This window comes from Scomber japonicus, chromosome 15, assembly GCF_027409825.1.
Source record: "Scomber japonicus isolate fScoJap1 chromosome 15, fScoJap1.pri, whole genome shotgun sequence".
Taxonomy (NCBI): Eukaryota; Metazoa; Chordata; class Actinopteri; order Scombriformes; family Scombridae; genus Scomber; species Scomber japonicus.
The window spans coordinates 4,635,156-4,656,098 of record NC_070592.1 but is presented as its reverse complement, the minus strand read 5'-3'; the positions used below and the strand labels follow the sequence as shown (position 1 = coordinate 4,656,098).

The window sequence follows — 20,943 nt, the reverse complement described above, 5'->3', positions numbered from 1 at the left end:
GTAACACAGTTTTCATCAGGTCAGTATTGTAATATATCTGTAATAAAGTTCAGACAGTAATGTTTTTCATGTCTGTGTTTCTCTTCAAACAAATGAGATGACTGTAAAACTTTGTGGTTTTAACTCCCAACACTGATTGTTCACTAAAACACACTCAGCATCAACATGTTTGTCTTCTTCTTTTGACTTCCTTTTGAGAACTTAAATGACTCAAGTTATGTTAATAAATAAAATCTGATCCATTAAGTGATGAAAGAGCGAGATAAACTATGCTGAATGTTCTGTTTTGGATCTTCAGGTTCTTCAGGGTTCCCTCTTGGTGCTGTCATTGGACCTGTTATTGTACTGCTGCTCCTGGTAGTCTGCATCACTGGATACTTCCTCTGGAAGAAGAACAAAGAGAAGGATGGTGAGAGACAAAAGATGTTTTTACTCATCTTTTACTAATTGTTTTGGTGTTAATGTTGTTATATATATTTTACTTTTGGTCATACAAAGACCATAAAGTGTAAATATTAGACATACAACTATTTTACATATTGTAATAATGACACAGATAGTACTGTTTTCTCTTAGTGTTCGTTCATAAATTCTGAATAAATAACTGTGATACTGTTTTTCTGTATTTCAGGATTTCAATCTGCAAACAGTAAGTATTTTAAATATGAAATGTTTAATTTAATATTTAGACAGCATATTTAATACTTGACAGCATAATATAAGTATTTTTAAAAATACTGAGAGATATTAATGTATATATGAACAACTCGACAGAGCCAGATGTTAGTAAATCATCACTCATATCCAGTTTTGTCTCTCATGATAAAATCAAATTGTTTTTCTTTTTACAGCTTCAGACACTTCATGATGATGATGATCATCATCATCGGTTGTTGTTCCAGGCCCTGATGGTGAGTACTTCATTACACCAACTTACCTTACTGAACTAAACATATATGAAATTATTTAAACTCTCTCAAACTGTTGTATTTTAAAGGTGAAAACACAATTTAGACAAACTGTGTTCAGAGGGTTTGGGGCCTCAGACAAACCGTGTTTATTTTTATACTTTCTCAAACTCGACATCATCACCAAACTGGACAAAGCTGTGATCAAATCTAATGAAGGTAAGATTGGAATCGGAAGTGATGGAGTTGTTAAACACATTTTCTTTACTTTCATCTGATTTATATTTTGTTAATTTGTGGTGGATGGTGTGTTTTTTCCTTCAGTTTCTTTTTTATTTGTCTCTGTTTGGTTTTGGCTCACAACTTTTACCTGAAGTAAAGTTATTAAATACTAATAGTACATTAATTTATAATACACAAGAGTTAAAGAAAGAGAGGTAGTGTTAACACAATGTGCTTAATCTTACTACAATTGTAAATATTTTATGTAATTCTGGATAGTTTAATGATATTTATCACCTTTTTTCTTTATTTTCTGTCTCACAATTATCTGTCACTCTCTTTTTCTCAATTCAAAGTGATTTATTAGCATGAATGTTTGAATACAGTGTTGCCAAAGCTATAGAAAGAATAACAGAGTTTAAAAACATCTCTCTCTGTCTCATATTTTAATAGTTATGTTTTGATCAAAAACAATCAAAATCCTCTGAAGTAGGAGTATACAGTTACATGTTTTTAAGAGGTTTGGGTTAGGGTTAGGGTCTTTTGTACATTATTTTTGGGGTCAATGAGTTAGAATAGTAACATAATTCAATATCTTTCATATCTATCTAAACATCATAATAAGTCTATAACTGTTTGGGACCCTCTTAGTTGGGGCCCTAGACAGATGCCTAACTTGCCTGATGGTAAAGTCCACCAGGTACCAAATGTTTTAGATGTATGAAGTCAGTCTTATGAAGCATTTCTCTGTGTGAGATCCAGTGTAACTACAGGAAAATGTTGACATGTTGTATTTTTATTTAAACCTTGATGTCTGAAAAACAAATTCATCCAATAACCTTTAGCTTTTTACCCAGAAATATCTCTTTTCTAAATGAAATGAAACAGCCTTTGTTATATGAACACTAACAGATTTGATCCACTTTGTTTGTCTTCCTAACAGTAAACCAGTGAAGATTAGAAGAGGACAATGAACTCCTGTGATGAAATTATTGTTTTTTTTTCATTCTGCTTCTTTCCTTTGCTGCAGGTTGTCGTCTGTTTGACAGTCGTAGCTAGAAGCATCACTTTCCTTCACTGTGTGAGTTAAACACATCTGGAGAGAAGTGATGACTCTCTAGCTGTTCCTGCAGATGTTTTATTTTGTCACTGCAGCAGCTTCCAGGGACCAAGAAATAAGAAAGAGCTCAGAATCACATCATGTTTGTTTCTTAATGTCAATAAACTGGATCTAGTGTTTATACTCAACTATGAATAAATTAAATGATTTTCCTTTTGTCACAGATGAGGTTATAAAACACTTAAACTGAAGCAGGGTTTGGTTCAACACAGTTCTTGTTTGATGCCAGTGTGCCAAATCTCTCTCTGATGGGGTGAAAATGATTTCTAATCTGTACAAATGTTTGCAGTGGTGTTAATTTTAGCAACCCTTTTTTTGTTTTTATTGTAGTTTTATACGTGGAGCTGGATTTTGATCTTCACTTTACACCAATCAAATAGTATGTGTACATACTAAATTGATTAAAGCTGAAAACGTTCAGACTCTTGTGTTGCAAACTGAAGAACAATTGTCTTGATTTTTTTTTCTTTTTAATTTGATTTCTCTCAAAGCTTCCTTTTATGGCTCCTATTTGTCATTTTCCGTTGGTACTCATTCTGTAATAACAGTTTTTATTGGTGATATTGGTGTAAAATGAATAAAAATCCTCAGGAAACCCAGTGAAGACTTGTCTGTTTATTTGAGCTTCATAGTTTATGGATCAGGAATTCAGCCTTGTTAAAGGTTTTATTTCAGGAAGCAGTGAAGCTGTTCAGTAACGCTAAACACAATTTCAATGGATTTTTCTCCAAATTTAATGAATACACATGACCAGAGTAATTTAAGATCATAATGATTTGAAAAATAGACACCAACAGAAAGTTAGATATCCTCAGGTGGTTTCCCATCAACAGCTGAGAGGAAAGGTACATAATCTAACCAGATTATGTACTTTACTGAGTTTGAAGAGCTTCAAGTTCAAGCCTCAGTGGGTGAATCTCAGTTCCCTTAACTGCATCCATGTTTCCCTCACTGGTGTCTTAGTTCATCCCACTGAAGATACAAGGAGAGAAAAAAAGGTAATTATTTTTCCCAGAGGGGGCGCTGTCACACCTCTGTAAAGATCAACTCAGGTATCAATCAGCAGTGAGTCACAAACACTAATAAACAGCAGACTTCATTCATTATATAAAATATCTAATATTTAGCCAGTCTTCAGCGTACACAGTTTCACATTAGTTCAGAAGCTTCCAGCTTGTAGCACACAGCTGAGCTGAGCTGATGTTAGTGATGAAGAAACTGCCTCGTCTTCCTCATGCTGTGGTTTTATTTCTTTGGTTGATGTTTTCACTCTGAAGTAATGAAGATTTGATCTGTCCTGATTTTTAAAGTATTTTATTTTGAAACTTAAGTGTGTGTCTAAATCAAATCTTGGTGGTTTTATCACAAATAAAACAGAACAATAGAAGAAGAATAACACATTACTGCAGCTCCACAAGCTCCAGAGTGCTGATCTGTAGCTGACAGTGACCTCTGACCTCCCAGAAAGTCAACATCTCGCTGCACATTATATTACATTAGCCTACAAAACATTAATGACAGGTGTTAATATATGATGATGTAACTTCCATGCACTAACAAACAGTTTAAAGATAAAGCCTCTCTACCCTGTGTAACATGGGCTAAAACAGGCATATGTTACTTTCACTTTCGTTAATTATCTGTTTAGATCAGTTTAACCCAGATTTAAGTGACTAGTCTCATACTGAATTCTCATTGGCTCAGAAGGAGGCTGAAGACAGGGCTTCTGTCAGTCCTAACTACAGATCAGCAGTGTGGTATAGAGGGGAAGCACTGTGTGTGTCTGGATAAAGAAACATCATTTGACAGTAAAATTGTAGACTCTACAGTTCAGAATGAAGATCTTGTGTTTCCTGGTCCTCCTGGGTCTACACAGCGCAGCAGCAGGTGAGTTAATGTAGTCTTTTTTCTTTTCCTTTCTAAAGTCGGTGATGATTTATGCTTTGTAGCCTATCTGTAGACATGGTTATACGAATTTAAGGTTTGTACCTATGAGACGTTTAGTTCCCTGACTTCCTCGCAGATTAGAGAAATGTTTAAAAAGTCACAAACTAATTATGTTAAAGTTCACTTAAAATCTAGTCTGTGCAGTCTTGTTTCTTCGTGTCTCTTACGGCTGGACGATTCATTGAATTGATTATCGCAATATCAATTTTGGCCTCCCACGATTATAAAAAACGTAATAATTGACTTTAAACGATCATTGTTCCGCCCGGTGCGGCGCACCTGTGATATATATCCAACGCCCCCGTCTTTTCCAGTAAATTCTGTGTCCCGCCCCTTATGTTAGACCCCCTGGAGGAACTGTGTGTTTCTGCGCAGATCTGAGAGATTTAAAATGGCAGAGAGACAGTCTTTGGTTGACAAGAAGAAAGGTAGGACAGGGACATCTTCAGTGGTCTGGAAACATTTTGGCTTTGAGTTGTCGGACGTCGAACAGAAAGAAATAGTGTACAAACTATGTCGCACTATCGTGTCTGCAGCCCACGGCAACACGACCAACAGTCAAAACTATTAATTTAGTGATACTAGAACAATGCGCTTGACACGTTCATTGATTAAAGCAGTGAGAAGAATGTATATTTGTATATGAAGGTCACAGTAAGTATGTGTCCCAAACACACTTGTGCCCTGGCAAACCATGATAATCCATGAGTGTGGTCACGTCAGATAGTTGTTTGAAATTAGATCCAGATGACGAAGGACATGTTAGGCCATTTATGAATAAGATTGTGTATGTAAATTATCATCATTAATGGTGTTACTGTGGGATGAATCAGCTGAGGTAATCAGAAAGTAGAGTACCTGTAACCTGAGCCTGGGGTGGCTCCAATGTCTTCTTCAGTCTCTTTCGATGGTGATGGTTCTCACCAGGCTCAGCTGAAAAATAAATATTTCAAATACGTTTTTTATGCTGTTGAATAAATTATAATCCATGAGTGTAGTTGTGTCAGATAGTTGTTTGAAATTAGATCCACATAACCAAGGACATGTTAGGCCATGTGTGAATGAGATGGTGTATGTAAATGAGAATTATTATTGAGTTGCTGTGGGATGAATTAATAAAATAGTTAGGTGTTTTATTAGCATGGTAATGCTAGCAGGCAGGTAAGAAAGTGAAGCAGCAATATGTTTGTTTATTTGTACCTTTATTGAAATATATGCATATACAGGCATGAAAGGGTTAATCAAAAAGTATTATTTTAAAAATCATTTGGAGGTGATCTGATAATAGAAATGTTGAGCTGCAGCCCTAATTAGATCATACTAATAATTAGTTCAGGCGTTTGACTAATAATTAATACATTCTTTGACAGACTTGTGAGATATTTCTGGTTTGATCAGTTCAGAATTTTTCAAGTGCAGCTTAATAGTTTTATAACACATAAATATGATCTACTTGCTGATAGAAGGCTGTTTTGGTGACTGATTTGATGTGACTGCTGAAGGTCAAATCTGAGTCTATCAGCATGCCAAGGTTTCGGACTTGGTCCGTAGTTTTTAGAGAGAGTGACTCCAGATGTTTACTGACAGCAATCCTCTTCTCTTTATTGCCAAAAACAATGACCTCAGTTTTGTCCTGATTTTAATTGAAGGAAATTTTGGTTCATCCAATTAGTGACTTGCTCTAAACAGTGACACAATGACTGTATTGGACTGTAGTCATCTGGGGACAGTGCCAGGTATATCTGTGTGTCATCTGCATAACTGTGATAGTCTACATTAGAGTTCTGCAGAATTTGACCCAAGGGCAGCATATAGACTGAACAGTAGGGGTCCAAGAACTGACCCCTGAGGAACTCCACATGTCATAGCCACTCGATCAGATTCATAGCTTCCAGTGGTCACAAAATAACTCCGCTCTTCCAAGTAGGACCTGAACCAGTCTAGGACTGTTCCGCTGAGTCCTGCCCAAGTTTCCAACCTGTTCAACAGTATACTGTGATCCACAGTGTCAAACGCAGCACTGAGATCCAAAGGACCAGAACTGACACCTTGCCTTAATCAGTGTTCAACCTTATGTCATTTAACACTCTAATAAGAGCTGGTTATGTACTGTGGTGAGGTCAGAAGCCTGATTGAAATTTGTCAAAAAGGCCACTGGAGTTCAAGAAATTGCTGAGTTGATTAAAAACCACTTTCTCAACGATCTTGGCTATAAAAGGAAGATTTGAGATAGGTCTGTAGTTGGTTAACATGGAAGCATCCAGCGTTCTCTTTTTGAAGAGTGGCTTAATGGCAGCTACTTTTAGGGGTATAGGAAACATGCCTGATTGAAGTGAGCTATTTATTACTTGTCGCAAATCTGTTTGGACAGAGTTCACAATAGTTTTAAAGAAATCTGATGGCATTGTGTCAAGTCAGCATGTTGATGGTTTTAGATGCTGAACTGTTTCCTCTGTTTTTTTGGTCAACTGTTTTAAATTCTGACATCGCAGTTGAGTTATTCCTGGGACGTCTTAGGGATTGCGTCATTTTATTGTCCTTATGGACTGGATTTTTTCACTGAAAAAGCAAATTCATTGCATTTTTCTGTGGAAAGGAGTTCTGGAGCTATCTGTTGAGGGGGGTTTGTAACTGTAGCAAACAGAGTACAAGTGTTGTTGATGTTCTTATTAATAATTTCAGAAAAGTGTCACTGTCTAGCTTTGAGTAACTCATAGTTAAAATTACAAAGACTTCAAGGTTCAAGGTTGTCTTAGTTTTAATAGGTGCAACAGCATCCATGACATTTGAGATTTTCCAGTTAAATTTATCCAGGAGTTCATCAACTGACTCTGCACTCAAAGTTGGTGACATAGCTATAGCCTCCATAAATTTTGCACTAGTATTCTCATTTATGTACCTTGTCCTAACAGACACAGAGGTTAACTGAACATTTGGAGTGATCTGTAAGTCAAAGAACACATGATCAGAAAGAGCTAAGTCCTTAACATCAACAGAAGAAATATCAACACCTTTAGAGATAACCAGATCCAGAGTGTGTCAAGTGTGCGGGCCCTTTCACATGTTGTAAGAGGCCAAAAGTGTCAAGTAGAGCAGAGAGTTCTTTGGCATTACTGTCCATGTCAGTGCAGATAACTGACAGCAGTTCAGCGAACTCATCAATGAATTTTTTTGAGTATCTTGGAGGTCTATAAATGATTAAAAAAAATAACTTTTGGATCACCTTTTAGTAAAAAACAGAGATATTCAAAAGAGCTAAGATCCCCTAATGTAATTTCCTTGCACTGAAATACAGATTTAAAGATGGCAGCAACTCCCCCGCCTTTCTTACCAGTTCGACACTTGTTCATAAAACTAAAATTTGTTGGTGCTGCCTCATTGAGAATAGCACAACAGCTACATTCAGTCAGCCATGTTTCACTAGGAAGTAAAAAATCTATATCATAGGTAATAATGACGTCATTAACTGGCAGTGGAGCCTTGTGGAGATAACAGGAGACACTGGTATATTTCGAGGTTGACATGCTATACTTAATAAATTGGCAGATTTACTTGAACCCTTGTTATTTCTCACCAGTTTAACCATTCTTCTGTTACCTGTCATCACAGGGATTGAGAAGGCTACCTGAACTCCATAGGGCCCTGACTTTTCCTGGGGGAGAACATTATTGGTATCAGTATTGCAGCCTGGACCTGGCACATATCAGTCAGACTCACAGATGATCTGAGTCAAAGGAGGTGGGGGGGCTCTGTGACTTTTGGGTGATGGTGTTTTCCAGCATGGTGGAATGATGGGGGTTTTCTGTGGGGGGTTTTTGTGGTGTTTTTTGTGTGGTGGTGGAATGGGAGGGGCTTGACGATAAGGGAGGTTGAGGGGAGAAAAAATGGGATTTGGGTGTGGTGTGAGTTGGATTCCAGCATTGACGAGGTCATTCATCCTGTCGGTGAAATCCAGAAGTAGGGAGTCCTGACTGAGAGAATGAATGGCTGGAAGTGGTTCTGGTGGGTGAAAGTGGGGAGTTTCCTGGTGGGCTTGGCAAACTTCCCAGAACAAACACATCTCCGTACATAAATAACAGAGAACAGAAGAGCATTATGAAACACACAAAAGTTCACATTTACAGACGCCTGTAAAAGGTTTATTCTGCTGAAAGTTTCTGCTCCAGTAAACCAGTATAAACTGATACTAATAGATTGAACACATGAGAGTAAAATAATCCAAGATAACTTTATTAAATATAAAGCTCAGTAAACATTTTTCTGTGATGGTCACACAATTCAGAACATTTAGTTTTACCTCACTGGAAAAACTAAACTGGAGTTAATTCACACTGAAAATAAATCCAGCAGGAATGTGAATGATCCGAGGTTTAAATAATTCACTGGTTTGATATTTTATTTCAGAATAAATGTATCGTATTGCATCCACTTGGAAAAAAAAAGCTCTGTTTTTCTGAGTAATTTCTTTTTGGTAATTTTTTTTCTGAATTAACAAGATATCCTGTGAGAAGGTCCCACCTGCAAGTAGCGTTAACCTACTGTTGCTGTTCCTAACCTTCGGAAACATTATAATGTGAAAGTCATAGAAGACAGCAAAGAAGCAGACACAAAGCAAAGTTAATCTGTTGTGAAACAAAGTTAACAAAATCCTCATTCGATACTAAGCATGTATTAAGACGCCATGGTGAGTGCTTGTTGATTATGTTTTAAAAAATAAGTTGATTGAAATTGAAGCATGGTCAGAAATAACAATGGCATTATATTTACAGTCAGACACAGATGAAAGTAGTTTATTATCTACCAAGAAAAAGTCAATGCGGGTGAAAGTGTGATGCACATGAGAGAAGAAAGAATATTCCCTTTTAGAAGGGTTGAAAAAGCACCAGGCATCAGAAACTGCAAACTATTCCATGAAAGACTAGATTACTCTAGCAGAATTCGAAGGTGAGTAGACTTTAGGGGAGGAGCGGTCCAATTAAAGATTGAGCCAGGAGTTAAAGTCACCTCCTAAAATCAAGCAGTGTGAAGACATGTCAGGCAGAGTTGAGAAGAGGTTTTTTAAAAAAAAGCCTCATTGTCATAATTTGGAGCGTATACATTTGTCAAAATCAAGTGAGTGTATCTGGCCAGTAACAATAATGAATCTACCATTCGGATCAGAAATAACAGATGAATGAATAAATGGAACAGATTTATGTAGCAGAATGGCGCCCCACGCATTTTTAAATCCTTCTCAGTGTAAACATACTTATCACAGTATCATCCACTGTGATCAATAATCATGCCTCAACCCAAACAACAGCTGAAGGAAAATAATCATATCAGACAGGTGCTACGATGTGTGTCCCACTCCACTCGCTAGCAGCAGAGTGTTTCATAATGCCGTGGTATATGGAGATAGTGTAGGAGTACATCACAGGGAGTCCACCTGTGCTTGAGACCAGCAATGACTTTCACGTTATAACATGATTAAATGTTCAGTTCTGATGCTTTTTTCTTTCTTTTTCTGTTGTGACAGAAACACATTTCCGTAGGTCAGAAGCAGCAACATTAGGTTAACGCTACTTGCAGGTGGGCGCTTCTGGCAGGATTTTGTAATATTATATGTTAATTCAGGAAAAAAATAACCCAGAAAACTGTGGTTAAAAAAAACAAACTCTGAAAAACATAGTTTAAAAAAAAAAAAAAAAAAGACACACTCCATCAATTCATGTCTTAACACACAACACGTTTGTACTGTAGCTTCTTTTGATTCTGTGCAGAGAAAATAATTGTATTTGATGTAAAAGTTATTTATAAAACTGTAATTCAGAAAACTGAAATGATGACATGAACTTTTTCTTACAGTGAAACACTCTCTGAAGAATTTCATCACTGGTTCCTCTCAAGTTCCAAACGTCCCAGAGTTTGTGGCTGTCATGATGGTTGATGACGTTCAGACTGAATACTATGACAGCAACACCAGGAGACTCGTACCCAAACAGGACTGGTTGTCCAGAATGACAGAAGATGATCCAGGGTACTGGCAGAGACAGACTGAGATGCTTAGGGAGGAACAGCAGGACTTCAAAACCATCATTGGAACTTTAAAGCAAACTGGAGGTGTGTGTGTGTGTGTGTGTGTGTGTGTGTGTGTGTGTGTGTGTGTGTGTGTGTGTGTGTGTGTGTGTGTGCGTGTGTGCGTGTGTGTGGTAATGACAGGAAGTGGACTCTGTTTCCCAGCAGTCTCTGCTTCTCTGTCTCTCTCTGAGTCATCCTCACTGTCCAGATGATGATTGGCTGTGAGTGGTTTCCATCCAGCCAATAACAGCAGAAGGTGTAGATGTTGTGTTTTGGTGTGTGTGGATCAGTGTGTCTCTGTGGTAAAGATTTGATATCAGCTGATGACAGCTGACTGTGCTGAGATCTCACTCTGGTTTACTGCAGTCTCTGTCTCGCTCTCAGGTGTCCACATTCTCCAGAGGATGTACGGCTGTGACTGGGACGATGAGACTGGAAAGATTAGTGGTTATGAACACTATGGTTATGATGGAGAAAACCTCCTATCATTTGACCCGGAGACAGAGACATGGACCGCTCTAAAACAACAGGCTGAAATCATCAAACAGACATTGGACAGTAACACAGCTTTGATCGCAGAGAAAAAGCACCGCCTCACCCAGTTATGCCCTGATTTGCTGAAGAAGTTTGTGAAGCACGGGAGGAGCTCTCTGATGAGAACAGGTAGAATCACATGACCTGATGTAGTTTCATGAACACATCAATGTTAATATGCTTCCTCTGTTTCTAACTTACAGTAACATTACAATCAATATGAATATGAACACACAGGTACCTGCTGAGTCTCAGTTTACACACATTTGTCTTTCATTTTCTCTCTCACCTCTCTGCCTCCCTTTACCACATTTTCTCACTCTCTAACATTTATCACCACTCTTTTTCTACATTTTCTCTCTCTCTCTCTCTCTCTCCTTCTCTCTAGATCTTCCTTCAGTGTCTCTCCTTCAGATGACTCCCTCCTCTCCAGTCAGCTGCTTCGCTACTTATTTCTATCCTGACAGAGCCGAGATGTTTTGGAGGAAAGATGGAGAGAAGATTCATGAGAACGTGGAACTTGGAGAGATCCTCCCCAACGATGATGGATCCTTCCAGACGAGTGTTAACCTGTATCTTTCATCAGTCGCACCTGAACACTGGAGGAGGTACGAATGTGTGTTTAAGCTCGATGGTGTGAAGGACGACATCATCACTAAACTGGACAAAATGGCAATTCAGACAAACTGGAGCAAGACTGGTGAGTTTAGTTTACTTTCATCTAATTTATATTCTTTGAATTTGTGGCAAATGGTCTTATTTGTGTCCTTCATGTGTTTCTTTAGTTGCTTGTCTCTGTCATCTAGATTTTATTAGTCTCTTTGGACGCCAAAAGAATTCATGAAAACCTTTTAGTCTGTTCTTATTTTTTTTCAAATGATCAGATCAAGTTAAGTTTATTTAAAACATGATTTTTTTATTTTTCTTTATTCATTTTATTTCTTCTCTGGTTGTTAATTTGGTCACTCTAATTGATCGTTGAGACATTAATGCAACCAGACCGTCTTTATCTCTATGAAAATATCAGGAAAAGTAAAGAAACCAATACTCAATATAGAAAGTAATCCCATTACTTTGTTATTTACTTGTTCATAGGTTACAGACATGAGCATTATTTCCTCCACTCTTCATTCTTGATCCTCAGCTGATCTGATCTTTTCACTATCATCTGTAATGAGATGAGGTTGATGTGAGCCTGTTTTCTGATCAAGTACTTTGACATTTAGCTTGTTGAGTTTTCTGCCACTGACAGGTGATTCTGACTTGGAGTCAACTTAGATTTACTTAATTCCACATGTCAGAGCATCAAGCCTCCTCTAATATCTACTTCTTTATTTCTGTTTTCCCCTCACACAAGTGCTCTTACAGCAGTCAAAGGCATCGTTATTTATTAGATAGATATTTACACAAGTTTATGTTTAACACTGTAACACAGTTTTCATCAAATCAGTATTGTAATATATCTGTAATAAAATTCAGACAGTAATGTTTCGCACGTCTGGTGTTCTAAAAAGACAAATACATCTGATTGACAAGAGCCGTGACACTGTTAACACACTAGATGGTAAAGGCTTCAAGTCAAGGCGTTGGACTGCCCGTCCACCTCAAGGTGTAATTATCAGTCTTTACAGCTTGAGCACTTGCTGTGGAAGTTAGTATACACACAGCAGGCTGTTTCAGTGGGCTGTCGCTTTTCTTCAAGAAGAAATACCAAAATAATAAAGGATAAGGAGGGAATTACAGCATTACACATACTTTGAATAAAAAGGGGGTGGGGGACTAAGTGCTGAGTGGAAGGAGTTGATGGAATGTCTGAATGGAGTTGGCCTCGGATCTGAACATGGTCTTCTCACAGTCTACTGGGTTTTTATTGCTTGGCATTGATGATTTCAATTAACTGTTCAAACTAATGAGATTACTGTAAAACGTTGTGGTTTTAACTCCCGACACTGATTGTTCACTAAAACACACTCAGCATCAACATGTTTGTCTTATTCTCTTGACTTCCTTTTGAGAATTTAAATGACTAAAGTTGTGTTAATTAAATATCCATTCAGTGATGAAAGAGTGAGATTAATAAAGTTGAATGTTCTGTTTTGGTTCTTCAGGGTTCCCTCTTGGTGCTGTTATCGGAGTTGTTGTTGTACTGCTGCTACTGGTAGTCTGCATCGTTGGATACTTCCTCTGGAAAAATAACAAGAAGGGAAAGGATGGTGAGGCACAAAACATGATTTTCCTCCTTTTTTTAACTTTACAAATATATTTAATACATGTCTGTGCTATTGTTTTTGGTGTTGTTATAGCATCATATATTTTACTTCTGGTGACACAAAGTCCATAAAGTGTAAATATTAGACATACAATTAGTTTACATATCCTGTAATAATGACACAGAGCTGTTTCCTCTTACTGTTCGTTCATAAATTCAGAATAAATAACTGTGATTTTTTCTGTATTTCAGGGTTTCAACCTACCAACAGTAAGTATTTTAAATATTAAATGTTGATAATTTTTATCTGCTTTGTATAAAGATATTTAAAAAATAATGAAAGATGTCAGTAATTTATCACAGTTTTTTTCTGTTGTGATAAAACTCTTCTTTTCAAATGATTTTTATTTTTATTTGAGCAGCTTCAGACACTTCAGGATCATCAGCTGAAGTTACAATTGCCGAGGGTAAGTAGCCTACTTCATTATGCCAACTTAACTATGACATTACCACCAGTCTCTCAAACTGTTGTATTGTAAAGGTGAAAACAGTTTAGACATGAACTTGTGATCAGAGGTGGATTCAGTGATTTTGGAGCCTCAGACAAACGCTGACATTCTTTATTTTTATCCTTTCTCAAACTCACGTTGGTATTGGCAGTGGAAGAAGAAATACTCAAAACTTTTATCTGAAGTGAAACTATTAACTACTAACAGGTACCAAATGTTTTAGATGTAAGAAGTCAGTGTTATTTCTCAGTGTGAGATCCAGTATAACCTCAGAAAAAATGTTGACATTGTGTTTTTATTATAACTCTGATGCCTGAAAAACATAAATATTTTGTTATTATATTAGTGGTATATTATATTATTATTATTACCTTTTAATGAAATTAAACACACTTTATTGTATGAACACTAACAGATTCAATTTTCCACCTTGTTTGTCTTTTTATCGTCTTACCAGGAAACCAGTGACGATAAGAAGAGGGGGCGATGAATTCCAGTTAATGAATCTGCTTTAAAAGAAATATTCTTTTCTTCTGAGGAGCTGGTGTTACCAACTATTTTTGTGTTTTATTTTACCTTTTAGAGCCTTTGCCTAGTAAAACTTTTATAGTTACTCCTATAGTTAAAGTGAGATTTACTCCCTCTGATACTTCATGTCCATAGCTAAATGATAACACTGGGCCAGATGCAAGAACCACTCTTACGCAGAGATTCGTTCTTAAATCATGCTATTGAGTGATTTACGAGGACTTGCCACTTTCACCAGTTTTCTTGTATTTTGGATTTGCAATAGTATTAGGCTACTTGAGTATAAAGTAGTAGGCTATTTAACAATTTAGGTATATATATATATATATATATATATCAGTCATTTGAATTGACAATTGAAACTATGATTTAAAGCAAGCTTACAATATAAATATTAGCGGCTGAAACTACAAAGCTACTTGTCCACAGTTACTTTTCCACAATATAATATAATATAATATAATGTGTGTTTCTGTTGATCTATTTCTGAGAGTGGGACCTCAGTCTGAGAGCTCGTAAAGGCTTCTCCTTATATGGTATTTTGGGTGTGTCATTCATGTTAATTTACTATTCTCAGGAACATGCATTCATTTAGGACAGGTTTGATGAATCTGACGTGGCACACTCGTAAATTCCACCTCACGAAAAGATTTAAGAAGAAAATACGAACATATTCTTGCATCTGACTCATTGTCTCTGGCGTAAATGTCGGATAGCAGAGTGACTGTGGAAATCTACTACACCTGATGTGCACCATCTTTATAGTAAAGACCTTTTAACGTACTTTAATAACGTGATTAAAGGGTCACTCACTTCTCAAATCTTATTTCCACCAGTAAATGCGACCCAAATGTTGTATTTGACACTAATAATAACACTGTCTCTCCTGCACCTCCTGGGTTGCCCAGTATGTCATAGAAGGACTAACACTCATTTTTTGTCAACAAGATTGAAGACGTCAGGGCTATAACATTATCCCCTCCTCGACTCCCCTCTCCACTCATCCATCCCAGTTATCAACAGTTTTTTCCATCTCCTTGCAAGTTCTTACTGATCTGGTGGGTAGTATGAAAACCCTCCTCAAACCCCTATTCTAGCTACACCTGGCCTAGAAAATTCACTTGAATCTGTTGGTCCTTACCTGGTTTCTATTATAAACGGCTCACTGTGGTTGTTCAGCCACTTTTAAAAAAGACTAAACGTGACCTATCTGTCCCTAACAACTATCGGCCAATTTCCAAGCTACCATTCATTTTAAGCATTTTGGAAAAAGTCGTTGCCAAACAGCTCAATGCCTTCTTCTTTCAGGGTGTCACTTGGCCCTTATATGTCAGAAACAGCTGCCCCAGGGTTCTGTCTTAGGCCCTTCATTATTTGCTTTACATGCTGCCATTAGGTCACATTGTTAGCAATTTCATAGGAATTTCCTACCACTGTTTCACTGATGATATTCAGCTACATGTCTCCTTTTAAACTTGAAGACACCCACAAATGATCTATCTTGCACGACTGTCTGATAGCCGTCAAAGACCACATTTATTTTTACAATTTACATCCAGACAAGAGTGAAGTCCTCATTATTGCCCTTCATAGTTTAACTTCCAAGGTTGCTCAGAGCATTATTTTTCTTTTCTCTGCTATACATTCCATCTTAAAAAAACATAGTGTTATCTTTGATCAGGACATGCTTTCGACTGGCACTGACTCATACATGTTTCTTCCAATTAAGAATCATTACAAAGCTCAGATCTATTGTGTCTCAACCTGAGCCTGAGATGATCGTCCATGCCTATGTGTCATCCTGGCTGGACTATTGCAATACCCTCTTGTCTCAGCCAATAATCTCTGAACCGCCTACAATTGGTCCAGAATACTGCTGCTCGGCTGTCAACCAGGTCCAGCTGGAGGTTACTGTTACACCCATTTTTATATATTTTTACATTGGCTCCCTATTAGGTTAGAATTAATTTTAAGGTTCTTGTAATCACTTACAGAACCCTGCACAATCAGGCACCTGAGTACTTATGTGACTTTATTCATCCATAGGGTGAGTGATAAATGATTTTATATGATGAGGTTATACAACACTTAAACTGAAGTAGACTTTGGTCAAACACAGTTCTTGTTTGATGCCATTTTTTTCAAGATTTTTTGTGTTTAATGTCTCTCAAAGCTTTTTTTTATGGCTCCTATTTCTTTTTCTTTTGGCACCCATTCAGTCATTACCAGTGTTGGGGAAGTTACTCAAAAAATGTAATATATAACACATTACTCTTTTTTTTTTAAAAGTAATGTATTACTTTACTTTATTAGTCCATGTGGAAAGTAATTACACTACTAGTTACATTATTTTTTCGTTACTTCTTAGCAACGCCAGTGGTATATCAACAACTAAAATAATCTTGACCATCATAACACCATGTTGTACAAAAAATAATTGTCTCAAAATAATATATAGACAACGTGTTTCTCCTCGGGAGTCAGCACCAGACTGGCAGGGCTGAAGAGACTCTCCATGTTTCCATCTTGACATAACACAGGTCCAAATAGCTCGGCCATCCATTCACTATTATCATTACTTTGCTGAGATTGTTTCTGAAAGACGGAGATTAACGAGCAACACACAAGCGTTGGCTGCTTGGTTGGCGTCAGCATACACTCAGCTTGAGCATCACTGTGGGTCTACCAATGTTTCGCTATTGTTTGCTTTGTGTTAGCACGAGAGGTCAAGCAGTTGTACGTGCATGAAAAGCACCTTTTGATTATTTTTTATCTGCCCAATTTATAATAATTGAAGAACTAATGTAAAGCCATATGTTTGTTTAGTAACTGTAATGTGATTACTGACTGTAGACGTTATGTTACATTATTGCGTTAGGTAAATGTAATGTGATTACAGTAATGCGTTACATCCAACACTGGTTATTGGTTGTTATTAAGGATATGGGTGTAAATGAAAGTGTAACAGCTTATTTTGTGTACAACTTGTAGAGATAAGGATTTTTAAATGAATAAAAGACATGTCTTTGATCTGTCCTGATGTTTTAAGTATTTTATTTTGAAATTTAACAAGTGTGTGCCTAAATCAAGTTTTGGTAGCTATATCATCACGAACACATTTGATCAGGACTGTTTTCAACCCCAGATCATCCACACAGAACAAAAGAAGAAGAATAACATATTACTGCAGAGTGCTGATCTATAGCTGACAGTGAACTCTAACCTCCCAGAAAGTCAACACATCTCTGTACTTTATATGACATTAGCCTACAAAACATTATAAATTACACTACAGGTATTATTCTATATGTTATGATGTAACTTCCATGCACTGACAAAGCTAAGAAACCCAAAATAAAGCATAGTTTAAAGATAGTTTAAACAGGCAAATGTTACTTTCACTTTAGTTAATAATCTGTTAAAATCAGTTTAACCCAGATTTAAGTGACGTTGGTCTCAAACTAAATTCTCATTGGCTCAGAAGGAGGCTGACGTGAGCGCACCTGCCAGTCCTACCTACAAATCGCACAGGAGGAGCAGTCTGTGTGACTCTGGATAAAAATATATCAGTCGACAGTAAAGTTATAGGTAGGCTACTACAGTTCAGAATGAAGATCTTGTTTTTTCTGGTCTTCCTGGGTCTACACAGCGCAGCAGCAGGTGAGTCAATGTAGTTTTTTTGTTGTTAGTCCGTTGAATGCAGGCGGGGAGTTCCGGTTCTCTGCAATGACGCCAACGCGGAAGTAATTTAGAACTGCATTCTATCAAAAGGCCACCAGGGGGCGAACATCTCTATACAAGTCAATGGAGAATTCACTAACATCTCACTTGATTTCTAACCTCAGTAAACGTTTTCAAAATGTGCTTATGGTCTCAATCGCTAGATTAAAGCCTTCTTCAATGCAGTATGATGTTCATTTGTGAAATCTTGGCCTCCCTGATTTTATATGTGACGATAAAGCGGATCGTCATGACGGATGTCGAAGAAACGGAAAATGGACATAAGACACTTCATTAGAAGTCAAAGTATAAGTTACTTAAAGGGTATATAGTGTAGAGCCTCTACAATACTGATATTGAATATAAGCCACTATTTAATGCCAAAGAGATACACTTTTAAAGTTATTTTTACTTATTATTTTCATGTTTTATTTGTGTGGAAGGGAGCAACTGTTTAAAAACACTAATGAAAAACACTGTGGGGAAAATACAATAAAACATCAGATTCCAGATGCTCATGTGATTTTATACATCTATATTTTGGGGGAATAAATTACATGTAATAATTGTGTGAACGTTTTTTCCTCAGACAATAACAGTATCCCTGTTGTATCCTTAATATATCTGTTCATATGTCATGCATCTACATATTTTTGTCAGGTGACAGACAGCAGAGAGGCTGGAGGAGATGGAGAAGGAGAGGCTAGAGAAGGGAGAGGCAGGAGAAGGTATAGGAGGAGAAGCTGAAGGAGGAGAGGCTGAAGGATGTAGAGAAGGAGAAGCTGGAGGAGATGAAGGAGAGCATGGAAATTCACATGTCAGGTTAAATAATGATAGCATTGTGTCAAATGTTAGTGCTGCCTTTGAGCACTTTTATGTCCCCACCAATGTCCACATCAAACCTACTCCCTTGTTTAGTTCCCTACTTCCTTGTAGATACAAATGTTTAAAAAGGCACAAACTTTAGTTTGTTCACTTTAAATCCAGTCTAGGTGCAACGTGTTGATTAATGTCTATTTTTTAGGTCACCTATCAGTTTTTGGCCCTATATTTCTGAAAAGGGGCTATTAAAACATGTTTCTTCTTATATCACTGTTTTAAATCAATACCATTATTTGACTTTATAATATTTTATTAGGATCTTTTAAGTGAGCGTGGTTTGGACAAAATGGCAACTCAGAATAGTCTAACACACATTCAAATAAAGATGTAACTAAAATACAACAAAGTCCTTTTACAGTACACTTTAATGCAGCTGTACTACTTTCTGTAATTGACGTATAAGTTGGTGACATCATGTTTTCTATTAAATTTTGACATTTGTTCCAAACAACAATAATGAAAATCACATTCTCAGTCAGTGTGTAACCGTTAATGTAGTGATGTTAGAAATTACTTATTGTAGAAATGTCTACAACTACAGACTACTGAGAAAGTTTTATGATGGTAAACAGAGTTTTGGGGTTTTTGACTTTTGTTTGGACAAAACAAAACTAAGTAAACTCTTGGAATCTGGACTAAAAGTGAATAATGATCAGTTCACATTGGATATTAGAGTTAATAAAAAATCTGCTTTTAATTCAGTATAAACTGATATCAATAGAAACAGAACAGAATGAGTACATGAGAGTAAAAATAATCCAAGAGAACTTTCTAAAATATAAAACTCAACATTTTTTGTGATTGTCACACAATTCAGAAGATTTAGTTTTACACAAAATGTTTATTATCAGAGATTTTGAAAGTGAAATTCAAATATAATTCTTGAAGTTTTTTCAAGAGGAGTTTTTTATTTTGCACAATAATAAGACAAGAAAAAGAAAAAGAAAGGTGCAAGGTAGCAACAAGAAACCCAAAAGGGCTAATACAGGGCCTCTACCTATATTAGCATTCACCAGTTAGATTAAAAACAAGTAACTATGAAATAGAAAAAATAATAATTACCATAAAAAATAAAGCAAATTATAATAATATTGAAAATTAAAATTAAAAACTTCTTAAAAATTCTTAAGTTACATAAATCAAGATATGAAAGTGAGATGCACAAGAGACAGGTCTTACTTTTATCATTTATTTTCATTTATTGCAGGTTTATAAGTTTTGTCACTTGTTTCATTCATCCTGCCACATTTATACAGTTTTTAAAATGTGCTTAACCAAAGAAATAGAAGAAAGAATCCAAAATATGAGTACAACATCAGGAAAATGAATTTAAATGTTATTTAATCATTAATAAAGACAACAGGAAAGTGGAAACTGAACATTTCTAAACTGTATAAAGTAGAAGAAACAGAAGTTGCCATTGTCCACAGTTTACAATATCAGCTAAAAATCATAATAGACATTCTTTAATCTAATACAAAATATATCAATTAGCTGAATAGAGAAAGTCTAATTATAATCACATGCAGCATGTATCAGTCCCTACAGGAAAATGTGATTTTGTGATCATAATTGTTAACCTAGAGTCAAGAAATGTGCAATATTTCTGAGCTTGCTAAATCACAGCAATTGTTCTGCATGAAATGGCTAAAATCAATAGAGGAAGATTATAAGATAATTATAATACATCCATTAAATCAACAGATGTGATTTGGACCAATTATTGCATTTCGCATCATAGCAGTTCACAGGAAGTGATTAAATATGACTTTTCATCGGTTATTATATTCCTTTACTTAAAATTGTTCCCAGTTGCTGCAATTTTGCAAGAAAAGAGCAATTTAAAATATCTCAAATTGTTTCACAGTTTTAGAGAAAAGCTGCTGAAAGAAGTTAAGTTTTTTAAAATGTAAAAGTTATTTATGAAACTGTAATTCAGAAAACTGAAATGATGACATGAACTTTTTCTTACAGTGACTCACTCTATGAAGTATTTCGTCACTGCGTCCTCTCAAGTCCCAAACTTCCCAGAGTATGTGGCTGTAAGGACATTTGATGGTGTTCAGGTTGAACACTATGACAGCAACACCATGAAAGCAGTACCCAAACAGGACTGGGTGGACGAATTCCCAGAATATTCACTGTCCTGGAAGTGGGAGACTGATTTCCATCGGGATAACCAGCAGGTCTTCAAAGTCAACCTCAAAACTTTGAGGGAGCGCTTTAACCAAACTGGAGGTTTGTTTATGTTTCACAGTTTTTTGTATAGTAGCAACCGAATGTGTGTGTTAGTCAGGACTCCAT

The 20,943-nt window shown here is 36.5% G+C and overlaps 1 protein-coding gene across 1 annotated transcript in view; it reads left to right on the top strand.

Moving 5' to 3' along the window:
• The window catches only part of LOC128373829 (BOLA class I histocompatibility antigen, alpha chain BL3-7-like), a 52,430-nt gene that overhangs the window by 5,637 nt on the left and 25,850 nt on the right, over positions 1-20,943 (top strand). Inside the window, exons 2-3 of the mRNA XM_053334024.1 lie at positions 17,608-17,697; positions 20,614-20,877. Coding sequence (XP_053189999.1) covers positions 17,646-17,697; positions 20,614-20,877 — 316 coding nt within the window. The 5' untranslated portion in view covers positions 17,608-17,645. The remainder of the gene's footprint in view (positions 1-17,607; positions 17,698-20,613; positions 20,878-20,943) is intronic.